General features: G+C 39.1%; 1 protein-coding gene across 1 annotated transcript; it reads right to left on the bottom strand.

Annotated features, from left to right (window-relative positions):
* Positions 1–368: 368 nt before the first annotated feature.
* On the bottom strand, positions 369–11,761 carry LOC123368443 (ADP ribosylation factor like GTPase 14 effector protein). Its single transcript, XM_045013231.1, has 4 exons — positions 11,606–11,761; positions 6,944–7,452; positions 4,564–4,694; positions 369–3,543 (listed from the first exon to the last, which is right to left on the bottom strand). Exons 2-4 carry the CDS (start codon positions 7,364–7,366, stop codon positions 3,315–3,317), a joined length of 783 nt encoding a protein of 260 aa, XP_044869166.1. The 5' UTR covers positions 7,367–7,452; positions 11,606–11,761; the 3' UTR covers positions 369–3,314.
* Between the last annotated feature and the right edge of the window lie 3,134 nt (positions 11,762–14,895).

Below are 14,895 nucleotides of genomic sequence, written 5' to 3'. Positions count from 1 at the left end.
TATAATCTTTAGACTTTAATAGCTAAAGATTATATAAAAACTGAGTAGCGAAACAAAATCTCTTGAGACCACTTCCTAGAAGGAATAGCAAATTTGGTATTTGCACAGAGTTCTGAGCAAAATAAGAGTTCCTCTGCTCTTGTTACAGTGAAACCTGCACTAAGGACAGCCTTCAGTTAGGCACTCCTATCTAAAGCAACCACTCAAAGTACCCAGTGTTTCCAGTGAATTGTTAGACTAACAGCAGCAACATTATTTTTACTTGCATGGTAACTGAAGACAATTTTTAACTCTTCATTTAACTTAAAAAATGTACATAACATTACTATTGAAGTAGTAAGCGGAAAGACTAAGTACATTTGACCAAGTTAAAAGTTAGTGTCATTTATTTGCATTTGATTATGAAAAATTACAAGACTTCTTATGAAGCTGATAGCGTAAGGAGTCAGATTGTGTTTTAATGTTGTAAGGTGCCACAAAGTATTCCTGTTCTTTTTACGGATACAGAGTAATACACCTGCTACTCTGAAACCTACCAGAACTTAGAATGTGAAGAGATTTTTTACATTCCATTTCAGTGAATTATTTCACAGTTACTACTGAATGAAGCAAAAATCCAATGATAAAAGAAAAGAACGTCCAACATTTTCTTAAAAGTAAGCAGATTAAAATTCAGTACGAGTCTGATTTGGAGTTTAATATTTCATGAGTACCAGCAGATGTCAGCATAACCCCATGAAGTTAGCAACAGTAATTTTACATACAACCAACCAGAAATCTGAAATCTTAGTTCTACAGCTACAAACCTCCTGAGTTTCACATCATTTACTGGAAATGAAAATACCTATACTACACCAGCATTTCTCAAACGCAGCCACAGCCTCCTGGACTGTTATTGGGGGGGCAATTCAAACGGCAATAGTTACATGGCATCCTTGCGGAAAATTTATGCAAAATAGTCCAAAAGTCTGACAAAATAAGTCTGAAGCCACAGTAAGACTATGTTTCTCTGTTTCTCTTATTCAAAAATAATGCTACGTTCAACTGTACAGCTGCTAGGTCTTACTTGTTAAGAATTTATTAGCATTTCTACTATAAAAATTTATTTCCAGGAGTTTTGTAAAACTCAGATGTGAAATCTTTATTCTGTCTGAAGCTAGATATAATAAAGTTAGTCTTTGGTTGAAATTATTTAAAATCAATTGATTTGCACAGCAGTTTGACTATTTTTAGTCTATAAACAACAGAGGAAAGACATTTGGACTATTTCAGCTGCATGTGTAAACCTTTACCTAAAAAAGCCATTAAAATATGCAGTTCACTCTACCGTGGATTAGCCAAGTTGAACTTTTGTTTACTACAGAATTAACTACAAGTCTATTTAGAACCCAAGGAAGACTTTATAGTAAAGCAGAACAACAAATGTCAATGCAGTGACAATTCCAAAGAACATGAAAAAATTTGTGTGTGTAAAACTAGATATTTAATCTGGCAGATGGTTACAGAAATATATCACAAAGTAGTTTCTTTATGCTATGATTCCCTGTAGTAGCTGAAGAGAGAAGCGAAATAGTGAGAAGCAATTCCATCATAGGCTTGTGATAAATGTTATGGAAATCACTACAATCCAGATGCCACACATGCACATGGCCATAAACGTAAAATATGCCAGATTCAGCTTTTGCTCACCCAGTTCAGTTTAGGAAGTGGGTTGCAAGATGGCTTTGCTCTTGTCCACTGCTGATCCAGTCCCCAGTGTAAGTGAGCAGCGTTCAGGTTGTTCTACATTTTGTCAGCTATCCATAGTTTCAAGGGGCAGCATCAGCAACTGGCCATACCCAGTATCCTGGCTGGGGACAGGGAGTTAGGGGCTATAAGAGCATTGTATGGGGATGTCTACACTTACCTCTGGAATGATTGATCCAGCAGGGGTTGATTTATCACCTCTAGTGAAGACAAAATAAATTGACCGCCGAGCACTCTCCTGTCGACTCCGGTACTCCACCGGAGCGAGAGGCACAGGCGGAGTCAACGGGGGAGCGTCAACAGTCGACATACCACAGTGAAGACACCATGGTAAGTAGATCTAAGTACGTCGACTTCAGTTATGTTATTCACGTAGCTGAAGTCGTGTAACTTAGATCGATTCCACCCCCCCCAGTGTAGACTAGGCCTATGATTCTAAGCCACTTTATTTCATCTATTTAGCAAGAATCTGTAAGTGATTATTTAAATATTTTTCGCAAATGTACTGTAATACTAAGGTATCTTCAAAAGAAAGGCACCCTTTTCCCATCCCAACGAACAACACAAACAAAAAACAGAAGACAAACCACAGCTAGGTTAGCTGGGAAAGATCTGTTTAAACAATGTGTTGCTGAGTCCTGCCTCCATAACTGTGCTCCTGTCATTAGGAATCAGTTGGTTATTGAGTTTTATTTCAAAACTGAATAGACACAGTACGTGCCAAATTTCATTCAGGAAAGGTTTGTTTTTTTTTGTAAGCACACATACCAGTTATCAAGCTCCAAAACAATGGGTTTGTACAAGTAGTGCTGACAGTCTTTATAACTTTGGTGTTAAAGTCAGGATTTTCCCTATCCTGAAATATTAGTTCTTTTACAATGGTGCAACTAGCAGAAACTTCAACTGCTATCTGTGAGAGAGCACTCCCTAAGTGCTAAATACTGTTAAAATAATTAGGACAGAGCTTATTTATATTTTAAAAGTATATTTATAGCAAACCAGTGCAATGAACATGGTGATTTAGCCCCTATATTGTTAGATGTTTAACTATGTTATAACAGTCCCAAGACTCATTTTAGAAAATACAGCATTTAGTATTTGTTATACACCTGCTAATACTGGTCATGATTGCCACTGCTTACATTTTAAACTTAAAGAGACTACATTTATTTTTAAAAGATAGTAAAAAAAACATGAACACCAAGTCTTCAAGGGGAGAGGGAGAAAGGAGAGAGGCATGGAGAAAGAGCCCTCTCTACAGAGCAGGGCATATGCAGCAGCTAATCTCAAATTTCTTTTAGCACTTAACCAGCCACTCAGTTTCAAACTCTCACTGAACAGTCAAGCACTGCATTGTTCCAGCCTTTTTTGCTGGTTTGTATGGATGAGTACAAGGTGGAATGAAGTGTGACAATACACAATTAGTATGAGTAACAACCTTTCTAAAACCATATCAAACAATGAATTTGTAAGTCTGAACAGACTGTTCATGTGCGTTATGATAGGTTCCATTGATTTTCATTGGACCATCAAATTTTGCATTGGAATGCAACACAAAAACTTATAAATTAACCCACATGCTTATTGCGAATAATTTCTCCTCCTTCTATCTCAATTTGTTCATATAACCACTTGCGATCACAGCGGCATTCAGCTCCACATTTGTTGGAACCACACTTGGGACAAGCATAGAAGCATCCCAGGCAATCTTCATCAAGACAGTCACAGAGGTCCATCCCACTATAAAGCAGAAGTCCCTGGCTATCATAGACTTTACTCTTTGCTGGGATTACTTGCCTGTATAATGAAAAACAGTTGTTACTTGCAGAATTCATAACAGAAGACCTTCCAGTTTACTTAATTACAAATAGTTAGCAATGGACGAAGAGAGGAATTAAACTTTGTCCACAATTTTCTTGTGCTGAAAGGTTTAACACCAAGCCATTCTAAAAATTACACATACTTCACTGCTTATTGTCAACCACATACATTAAAATCTGACCTCTGAAAACTGGAGCCACAATTTTTGTAGCTCTTTTGAGCAGAGGTTGTTAACAAGAAGGTTCTCAATCTCTTCCTTACCATCATTCCATATTAAGCCACTTGCAATTCAGTTTACGAATACACAATAAAATAATCTTTTGCAAGAGGTAGAGCTGCATTTCAAGAGACTGTACACAACAATATACGATGTACTTTTGACAGCTGAGGAAATATTCCTTTTACACTTTACTCAGAGCTTATATCTTAGTTAATTCTAGTCAATCCAAAAAGTGAAAACAAAAAAAGCCAGGTGTACGTGTGGGAAAACCACATTAAAAAAAGCTGAAGTTGTGGGGTCTTGCCAAAAATGATGGATAACCCTTTTCCAACTTGGAAGATTTTTATTTATTTATATATCGCTTTTTTATGCCATAGAAGTGTGACAGGAATTATATTGAATTTAGTACAATGAAAGGTGATTAGTCGCATGAATATTTCCCTCTCATAAGACCTGCATTATTTGGCTTAATTTGTTTTGCCTACCGTCACACTTTACTTTGCATAATACATGGAATTAGTTGCTATGTCTAAATTCAGTCAGTAAGCATTGCTACGTTTTAACTAATATTTTATTCCATTCTGGTTTGACAAAATATTTTATTGTAATATTCTATACATTGAAACAAAATTAATAGGTTACCTCAAAAATGAGATTGGGCTATATAATAAAGGCTTAGTTTTGTCATCACTCCTCCAAGCTTTAAAAAAGAAAAAGAGAGAGAGAATCCAAACATCCCAAATTTTAAACATGAACTAACATAGTAAACAGCCCACCTGTCCGAATTAACCGATGTGCTTTTTGTTTGTAGCCTTCTCTTTTCCCTTTTACTGCTTTCTGGAGCAAATTCAGTCTGTCGTCCTGGATTAGCAAACTGCAAGGACTTCAAAGCTTTAGCTGTTCGCCCCTGAACAAAGATAGAAATTTTCATTTTAAATATTAATACCAAACCAAATCCATAGGAGAGTTGACAATCAAGCTGGGATGTTGTGAAGCCTCAAGTAAATTGTTAAGCACAAAGCTGAGGCCAAGTGCTGCATCTATCAGCAGAGGACAATCTGAATCTTAAAAGAAGACAATTACACGAGGTAACCGTACCATCCTTAGTGATGCAAGTTATATGAATAAATAGTAATATAAAAGCCTTATTTTAATAATTGTAAGGGTTCTTATTTTCTAGTTCTCACTCACTCTGACCTCTATCCCTTTCCTAATAAGGCTCTGATGTGTTGTTAAAATATAGTTTTTGGGAATGCTCTATAGCTACATGGGCAGCTGATTCTAAATTTCAAAGGCTATCTTCTCTTAGAAGCATAATCTGCAACTCAAAATGGTAAATTAACATACTGGTTTTATTCCCATTAAGTCCTTTGTTTTCCATTTCTTCTCTTATAACCTCTGAATACATAAGAGAAAAAAAGTTTCCATCTCCATTTCTTCACATCGCTGGATCAAGAAATAATTCTCTCCAAAGGAGTTAATATGTACAGGAAAATGGCTTGTAATTTTAAATATTAAACACATTTACATCGGCTGAGTAGTAGAATTTGAAAAACTGTCCCATGATGCCACTAAACTTTTGACGAGAATTTTTATAATAAAAAGAAATCGGACGTGTTCTGGATAGCGCCTCAGATAATGACAAGTCAAAATGCAGAAATTCCTAAACCAAGTCTATTGGACATTGAGGATATACAGTAAAACGAATAAAAATAAGCTTTGTGCCATATTTCTGAAATAACGTATGTACATAAAGGGAGGATTCATCCCTACCAATGAGTTTGTCTTGTTTACCTTCTAGACAAATAACACAATAAGTCATTTTGTCACGTTCAGCAGCACAAATATGCCAAATTTAGTACAGTACCTTGTAGGACTGAACCCACAACATCACAGACTCAGTCCACCATAAACAATTCCAGCCAATTTTTTGTGGTAAGAATTATTTCTGTACAGTATGCAATACTTCTGAAAAAGTCTGCAATTAATGTATCATTCAGATTTTGTTTGATTAACCAGGGGTTCTCAAACTGTGAGTCAAGACCCCAAAGTGGGTCACGCCCCCATCTGAATGGGGTTGCCAAGGCTGGTGTTGGCCCTGGGCCCCAGGAAGTCTGAAGCCCAAGCCCAAGCCCCACTGCCCAGAGCTAAGGTTACATGCCCCCCGCCCAGGGCAGAAGCTCTTGGGCTTCAGCTTTGGCCCCACCCCTGGTGGCAGGGCTCGGTCTTCGGTCCTCCCCTGGGGTCGTGTAGTAATTTTTGTTGTCAGAAGGGGGTCACGGTGCAATGAAGTTTGAGAACTGCTGGATTAGACAATACTTTAGTATGACAGAAAAGCCAGCATTGTTCAGTTTGTAAATTTTTTTTGTACATTTAGCAGCACTATGATTTCGGCTATGTCTACACTACGCAGCTTTTAGTGACACAGCTGTGCCGCTATAGCCGTGCCACTAAAAGGTGCACAGTGTAGCCGCAGTTTGTCAGCTCTACTCCCAACAAAAGCTGTTCACACTGGCACTTCTCGTCGACAAAACTTGTGTCTTTCGGGAGGGTTTTTTTTTTTTTAACATCTCAATGACAAAAGTTGCGTCTTTCACTTGCCAATGTAGACATATCTGAGTCTAGACTAGGACTTTCAAGCATGTTAGAACAGGTTAGCTAACATGTTCTAAATATCTACTGTAGACAGGCAGTGAACACTTTATCACATGCTAAGCTAGCGGCATTAAAATCCCAGGAAAAGTGTGATCTTTTAACAGGATCAGTTTAACACATCAAAAGTACATCCAGCCTTGTCTACATTAGATTTTAGTAACGTGTTAGAATGTGTTAGCTAGTAGCCCAAGAAGAGACCTTTACACACATCTATGGGGGAGCAGAAACCCCCTCCCTTTTTTTCCCTAAAATGTCAAGACAGAAAGTAGATTTTTTAAAAAAAAGTTAGTATAAAAATCAAAAGAGACTGATGATCTCCCTTTAAAGCACATACCCATTAAAAGAAGGTTTATAAATATTATCTCTTGTACATTAAAAAAACTAACACTTTCACATTTTAAGGAAACAAGTTAAGAGCTTTCTTTATGTAGGACTCAAATCAAGCCCCACCCCATTAGCTTGTAGAGGTTAGAGGGGTGAAAAATCGACCCATATACATACGTCTGAATCAAGTTTCCTTCTTTGGCGATCTTCAGCGTCAACATCCACACTTCCATTGATTATCTGTGTACACTTTGGACAAAGCTTCCAACCAGGTACAAACTGTCTTCCAAACTTGGCACTTAGAAAAGCTGCATCATCTAAGTCGATTGCACGCAAGTTTTTCTTTGATACTTTCCTGTGTATGTTAAATGGGTCACAACATGATTTTTGCAGATCTTCAAATCTGTCAATGTAAATTTTTGCATGATGGAAGCAGATAGTATTGTTCTCAGAAAGAGTCATTCCAGTCCTAAGCTGAAGTAGTAGCAGATCGGATGAAGATAGATCTTGCTTAGTCTTGAAGCCAGCGTGACGGGTATAGTATATCTTATGACATTCATTAGCAGTATGGAGCTGAATTCCAACTGAACATGGATCCATGTTACTTGATCAGTATAATCTATTTCACTGTTACTTTGCCTAGAATCAATTCTTTGTAGTCTTTAGTAGTTTCTATGAGGATCACCCTGGAGAAAGCATTAAAATCAATCAGATTTGTGCTGCAAACCTTTATCTGTGAGCTTGAGAGACTAGGTTCAAGTGTTAAAAAACCCTAAAATTAAGTTTTAAGAAATATTAGTGTTCTATTTCCTTTTATTATACTTGATAAGGCTGAGGATATGTTGGATTTTATTCAGAAATTAAGCTATAGTATATATTTATATTCCTTTCAGGAAGGGGGGAGGCTTGTATTCACCTTTATGGTAAATGTTGACCTACTTTAAATATCTAAACTCATCTATGGAAAAGTACAAATTCCAAGTGTACTCTCTTAGATACACTGTCGTTTGGTAAGATACGCACATCGAAGCTAGATGCAAGCCCAACATTAGCCCTGAAAAGTGTAAAAATGTTTAATAAAAGCTTTGAGAGATTTTCTAGGGCAACACAATGGTGCAAGTTGTATGTGCTTGAAGCCAAAGGGTTAAGAAGCATTCATATTGAGTTAACTTGCTTTTCAAAATGCCAAGCCCACTCACAAGTAATCTTGAACTAAGAACATAAACTTAACTTGGAGATATAAATTCAACCAAATGATTTTTTTTTTTAAATAAAGGATTAGGCAAATATATAAATTGGGAAACATTAACAAGAATAAAGTGTACATATTTTGCTAAATATGAAGACAGTACTATCAATCTTTTATTTATAGATATATCAAAAGCCAGCTGTACACTGGAAAAAGGTATTTTGGAACTACTTGAGTTACTGCTTCCAACAAGATAAAAGCAAGATACTCAGCACACAAAATGTAATATTCTAGCAACAATAAAAACTAATATTTAATGAAAAAAAGTGTTTCAGACCCTAACCAATATAAAAATGATGCTAGCAGCTTATGTAAGTGTCTAAAGGTTAGAAAGGTTTCTTGACACAGGACAATGACTAGATAATATATCTTTTAAAAACAGAGACCATGAAAATCAATTGCATGCAGCATTTTTGCAGCAGAAATCCCCTTGATTGTAATGCTTCAGAGTTTTCCTAAACCTAACACCAATGTTACCTATATGTTCAAAATGTATATTCAAAACTTAGTTACACAGTTAAAATATAAATATGAATAAATGAGGAACACATCAGAATGTTACCATTTATTCACTGCAGACACAGTTCACAGGTGTCTTGCATGAGATAGTTGTTTCTAAAAGTAAAAATCCAAAACCAAATGGCTTTCTAGGGCACTATTTTCAGTGAGCATCAAACCAGTTTCCAGTGCACAATTCTATAGCAGTTTGAAGACAGAAGCAAGCATACTACAGAATAACAGTTTTTACTATATTTATTATTCCTGAACATTTTTGTGCCTTGGTTTGTGTATTATTGCTTTGCGATTAAGTAATGCTCTGTTAATTTTCTGAGTTTTAAAAAAATTCCATGAGACATACCAGAACCCTCAGCAAAAGCATTCAATGCTATGGCAGCAGTAAAAAAAAAAAAAAAAAAAAAAAACTTGACACTACTCAAGTGGTTGAGAAATATATGCGGTTTTCATTTTAAGAGCAGCAAGTTTGTTTTGTTGGCTATATTTGAAATGCATTGGCTATTTGCTTAACTGATTTCAGGCTGCAGCCCTCAATTTAAAGGAATGTATTTACAGTCAAACATAGATTATCTAAACTCTGCTGAACCAAAATTCTTGGTTATCTGAAAAGTCAGGTTAACTATGTGAGAACTGATTGATGCTCTGGCCCTGAAGAGCTCCTAAGGGCTGCATGACTGAAATGCATGAAGTTACCCTCTGTTTCTACAATTACCTAAAATTTGGAAACCAATGGGGACTTAAGAGCTTTGAAAAATTTTATTCCAAACTTTTATTAAACATATTTTTCTCCCCTCCCTTGTTTTTTAAGAGAGCCACAGAAACTGACCAAAATGACTGACTACATTAGGCAAAACAACAAAACTGGCTATAAAGGACGAACTATCAAGTGAACAAAGTAAACAAACTAGATAATACTTTCCCTGCCAATATTTTTGAATTGTTAGAATTTTACTGTTTACTTTGAGCAACAGAAAGTGATTTCTTCCCCAGACAGAACTGATCTTTGACAGTGTGCCTTTAAAGCTGTAAGTCTTATGGCTGGTATGTAAATTGTTGACTTTTTGTTTTCAGAACTCATCAGCTGAGAATATAACAACTCAGATACTTGTCAGGGTTTACTTTAGTACATGCTGCACTGATCATTTTCTTAATTATGTTAAGATTTCCAATCTTTTTTGAGCTTCATTTTGCTAATGACCTCACTTATAAGAATACTTGTCTAGCAATTCTTTTGGATATTTTAATCTTACACTTTACAGATTAAATTTTAGAGTGAATCAGAACAACCATAAAACCAAATATTTACATAAAATATAAAACATTTAGTTCTATGGCCTTTATCAAAAATCTGTTTTGGGTTAAATTTAATAAACAACGAATGATTCTGGAAGTGGTGTAAGCTGCATACGGGTAGTCTAGATTTGACTATGTGCTGGAGAAAAAAAAAGCTTTTGTTTGTTTTATCCTTCACTATGTGTGTATTCCTGAATGATTCCTGCTCCTGCTACATTTAAAAAAGCTCATATTACACAGCCAATATATAATTAAACAGGTTTCCAATTTTGCAGATGCATTCACAAGTTGAATACTTGAAAGCTAAATTTGAAATAAAGTAGATTAATACTATAAGAGTATTTGCTGTTCACCTGCATCTATTTTCCTTAAAATGCAACTTCCATCCAGTTTTCAAATTGCTATTCTTGGCAGTCACCCGCACTAATGGAGGATTCTGCTACCTGAAGCTCCAACTGTGCTCTGCTTTGAGAAAGCACCTTTTAAATGGGACACAATGGTGCATTCAACAAGAATTCTATGTGGCATTCTATGTGTATGCCAACGATTCACATATAAATTAAAGGAATGAGAACTAAACTTATTGTCCTATAAACTTTGCATTCAACAAGAATACAACATTTATAGGACAATAAGTTAGGTCTCATTTCTTTGATTTGTGTGTGAATCGTTGGCATACACGTAGAAACCGATGGATTTCCAAATTGGAAAAAAGTAGTATGTACAGTTCTTTTTAATCTAGAATAGTGCAAAAATGGAACAGAACAAAATTTCACAGAATAATAGCAGAGATTTTTTTTTTTTAAATAGCTTGTATTCACATCTCCAGGATTTCACAGTGCAAACTGAAACAGATCAAAGTGATGTGTGATGAAGATGCTCAAGGCACAATGAAGCACTTGTGTAAGCCAAGCCAAGAACACTTGAAGGAGTAGTGCAGTGGGAAAGCAGGGAACAAGTGCTGAAAACTGAAGCAAAGGTGGCAAGAAATGAAATAAAACTAGACTGATAGGACTGTTATGAGGAGAAAATAGGAGAACACCCAGAAGTTGCAACTTCAGGTTGCTCCATTCCCAATTGGACAGAGATCAGGCATGTCAAATTGCTGCTTTTTATTTACAGAAGAGCATGTTGCTCATATATATCTCCAAACAGTGGTACTAGTTATAGCCAGCTTTATTAGATGTTTGAAGTTTTATGCGCTTTAGTTTTGAGACAACATCAACCACTACTTTTGGCAAATGCTACTTAAGCTGGAGCTTTCAGTTATCTACCTAAACGTACCACAGTACTGTACTACCAACGTCGGCTTTATATTGCATTTGACTCTTATTTAATCGCTTAGATACAGGGTTGGGGGAAATCAGTGATTTTAGAGTAAACCGCATACAGAGACAAAACTTGGAGCAAAGCAAGGTTTATTAGAGACAAGCTCACACAAGCACTGCTGGTGACAGAGATGTACATTGTAGGCAATTCCATAATACAAGACCAAGAGATCAAAGTTAATAGCAAGTACATTTAAAAGAAGAGGAAATACACCAACGCGCAGCCTCCTGCGGAACGGAGCGGTGCAGACACTGGGGCCTGGTCTACCCTGGAAACTCAGATCGACCCAGCTACGGAGCTCAGGGCTATGAAGAAATCCCCCTCCCCCCCGCCCCGAGTGCAGCCACGCCACCGAGCCCGGGTGCAGACGCAGCTAAGGGCGGCCAGACTGGGCCCCCCGGCTCCGACTCCCCCATCCCGCGCGCCTGCCACCAACCCCTCCCCCGCCGTACCTTGCCGTAGGCTTTCTTCCGCCCTTGTGCCGCCACCCCGGAACCCGACTCCCGAGTGCCCCCCACCAGAGCCGCGGTACTAGGGGCCGCCATTAAGCCTCGCCGCGCACCACAGAGTCCCGAGGCCGCCGGGCAGGCTAGAGAGTCGCTGCCGTTTAGTGCGCCACGCGCCGCCCCCAGAGAGAGGCGAGTGGCGACGCCCACGTGACTAAGCTCCCGCGCAAGCGAAACGAGGCTGCGCCTGCGCGTTGCTTGCTTTCGCGGCGAGTCTGTCCGGGCGCGCGGGCCCTGAGGGGGCGGGGCTCGGGCTGCCGTCCTCTGACAGGGACTCGGAGGCGAGTCCTGCCCTGCCCCCAGAACCCAGCGCGAGGCCGTTCGGGGGCTCGTGGCTGCCGGGCCGCGTGGGGGACGGGCGGCTGCTGGCCCTAGTTCCCAGGCGGAGGCCCGGGCTGCCTTGGCAACCGCCCAGGAGAGCAGAACCGTTCGGCGAAAGCTGCGGCGCTCGTCTGCCCTCCCGCGGGCTTGTGCCGGCCCGCGGCCCGCCCCGGAGCTCTGCCAGGCCTGCACTGAGGGCGTCGGGGCTTGCCCGGGGCGGCGCAGGAAGCGTGTGGCTCAGTGGCTGAGCGGGGCATTCGAGCCTGGCTGCCATCCTGAAGCTTTCCTCTGGCATCCCGTGCAGCAGCAGCAGCGTGGACCTACAGCCAGCCTGCAACAATAGTGCCCAGCCCAGAGCTGGGTCCTGACCTGACCCACTCTTCTTACTTCTCCAGTGTGACACGAGAACAAGAGATGTAGAGGTAGCAAATGATACGGGTGAGGCTCAGAAACCCCAGGGCAGCATCCACCCCACAGACCAATGAATGCTCTAAGGGCTGGTCGAAAGTTGATATTTCTGTTTTACAGGAATTCCACCCTTCTGAAAAATTTTTGGTTCCAGATCTGAAGAGTCCAACATTTATATAACATTTACCCCAAGTCGTATATGAAAAATAAAAATGAATAAAATATCGAAAATAAACTTGTAAAGAGGCATTTTGAAATGAAACAAAAATTCCATTCCAATAAGGTCACTCCACAATGTTTCAAAATGAGCAGCCCCCAGCACAGAATCATGACCTTATGATACCGTGATATTTTGTTGTTACCTCACCCACTTTGTGTCTCTGTTTGTCTCCACAACAAAGTATAAGAACATTGTCTGTTTCCCCGACTGTTTTAGCCTTATCAAAATGCTTCATTCAGATTCTCCCTCTCCCCCAATGGCAACATTGAGTCCCAGTCCCAGTTCCCACTGAGATTTTTTCCAATGGAAAAATTGCTCCTTTGGAAAGTTTTTGACCCACTCTATAATGAAGCCATACAAGTTTCACTTGTTTCATATTTACAATTTTGCACAGTTCTAGTTGCCAGCTTTTCCTTTTCCCCTTCAGTCATTTTGAGTGTGGGGTGGTTGGCTCCTGGCACAATTACAAAGAGTTATGAAACATTTTTGGGAATCAATGCAATGTGTTCATACACTGTCATGAAATAAACATTTTAACACTGGAATGCCATAACTTTGTCTTATGGAAATAGGAAGTTGCAGTAGAGACCATTAGAATCTTTTAAGTAGTTCTTGCTGTTTTGCTGGTGGCTGTTGATTGCATTTGGAGAGATCTGTGAAATCTGTGGATCTTTCAAGATAGATTTGGGGTCAAACTCAGCTTTTATTTCTGCATGGTTAAGTCCTGAATGATGTGACAAGTTAAACAGCTGAGGTGCTGACACCAGACTGTTTGTTTAAATTACAATCAGATGGTAGTACTGGGATTGGTCAAAGTGTGGCTCTTCCTGTGAAATTTTAAACTCCACCTTCATGTTTGTGGTGGTAGATTGTATTAAAAAGAAATTAAAAAATGGACTAAACATGCATTTTTAATCAGGAAGCTTATATTAATTGCACTCCAGTTTAAGCCAGTTAAGCTCTTGAATCAACAAATTAGGCTAATTTGAAGAGGGTTTATTCCTCATTATGGTTACAACTGTATGCTTATCTGCCATGCCAAATAAAGATAGGATTAGGTATCCCATACTGGCCTATCAGTGGAAACAAACCACATGGGAGACACAAAAAGCAAAATACACCTCTACCCCATTATAATGCCACCCAATATAACATGAATTCGGATATAACGGGATAAAGCAGCGCTCGGGGGGTTGGGGGGCTGCGCGCTCCCACGGATCAAATCAAGTTCAATATAATGCAGTTTCACCTATAACACGGTAAGATTTCTTGGCTCCCGAGGACAGCGTTATATCGTGGTAGAGGTGTATTGCCATCCTTACTTGTGACTAGCTCAGGCAAAATGATTAACTCTATAATACAAAATGTAAAACAGCCTGGCCAATAGTTAACTCTTTATCCGGGTTTTTACTGCATTTTACTCCCATTGATTTCAGTGGGAGTTTTGCCTGAATAATTACCAGATACAAATTATAAAAAGACTTCAGGCTTTGTCCTGTTGACTTCTCTGGGAGTTTTGCACATGTAAATCTTAAGTAAAGTCTGAAGTATCTGGCCCCAAAACACCTAAGCAGAGACCCACTTAAGTACATAGGTGTCACTTAAGTATTGTCTGGAGTGCAAAGCTCAGGGAAGACTGTAAGAAAACAGGGCAGACACTGCAAACAGGTGCTGTGTTCTATAATTAGATTGCACTAAGCCAATGACAAATGTGAACTCCTGGATCATTATACCAGTCTTACCATGGAGTCATAGAAATCCCCTTTAGACTCTCCAGTCTATCTTGCCACCCAGACAAAGATGGACTTTGTGATAAAATGGTCACTTATACCAAAAATAACATCACATCGGGTTGCTCCCAGTTTCAAGAGACCAGTAACTTACCCCAGATCAATTGGTACTCTAGATCTTACACCAAAGACAACGCTGGTAGCCAAGTCTATAGTTAACTAAAGTTCTATTAGCTAAAAAAGGGAAATGAGAGTTTTTGAGAGGTTAAAGCAGGTAAAATATATGCACAGATGGGTCACAGTTTGTAATTCCAAATGGTGGCAGTGATATAATAAACTACCAGGTCCCAAAAGTCTTTTCAGGGTACTCAGATTGTCTCTGGGAATTTCTGCTTTGCATCTGCTACGCTTCCCTGTAAGTGTCCACAGTCCAGAGATGCAAGATCTTTCCTTAAATCAGGGGTGAAAGTAATTTACAGGACTTACCGGTACTGCCGGAGTCCTGAGGGGGGCATGGCCTCATCCAGAAGAGGCGTGGCCTCATCCGGAAGAGGCAG

The sequence above is a fragment of the Mauremys mutica genome, chromosome 4 (assembly GCF_020497125.1).
Source record: "Mauremys mutica isolate MM-2020 ecotype Southern chromosome 4, ASM2049712v1, whole genome shotgun sequence".
Classification (NCBI taxonomy): Eukaryota; Metazoa; Chordata; order Testudines; family Geoemydidae; genus Mauremys; species Mauremys mutica.
The sequence above is the reverse complement of the archived record's forward strand: the minus strand, read 5'-3'. Positions and strand labels throughout refer to the sequence as shown.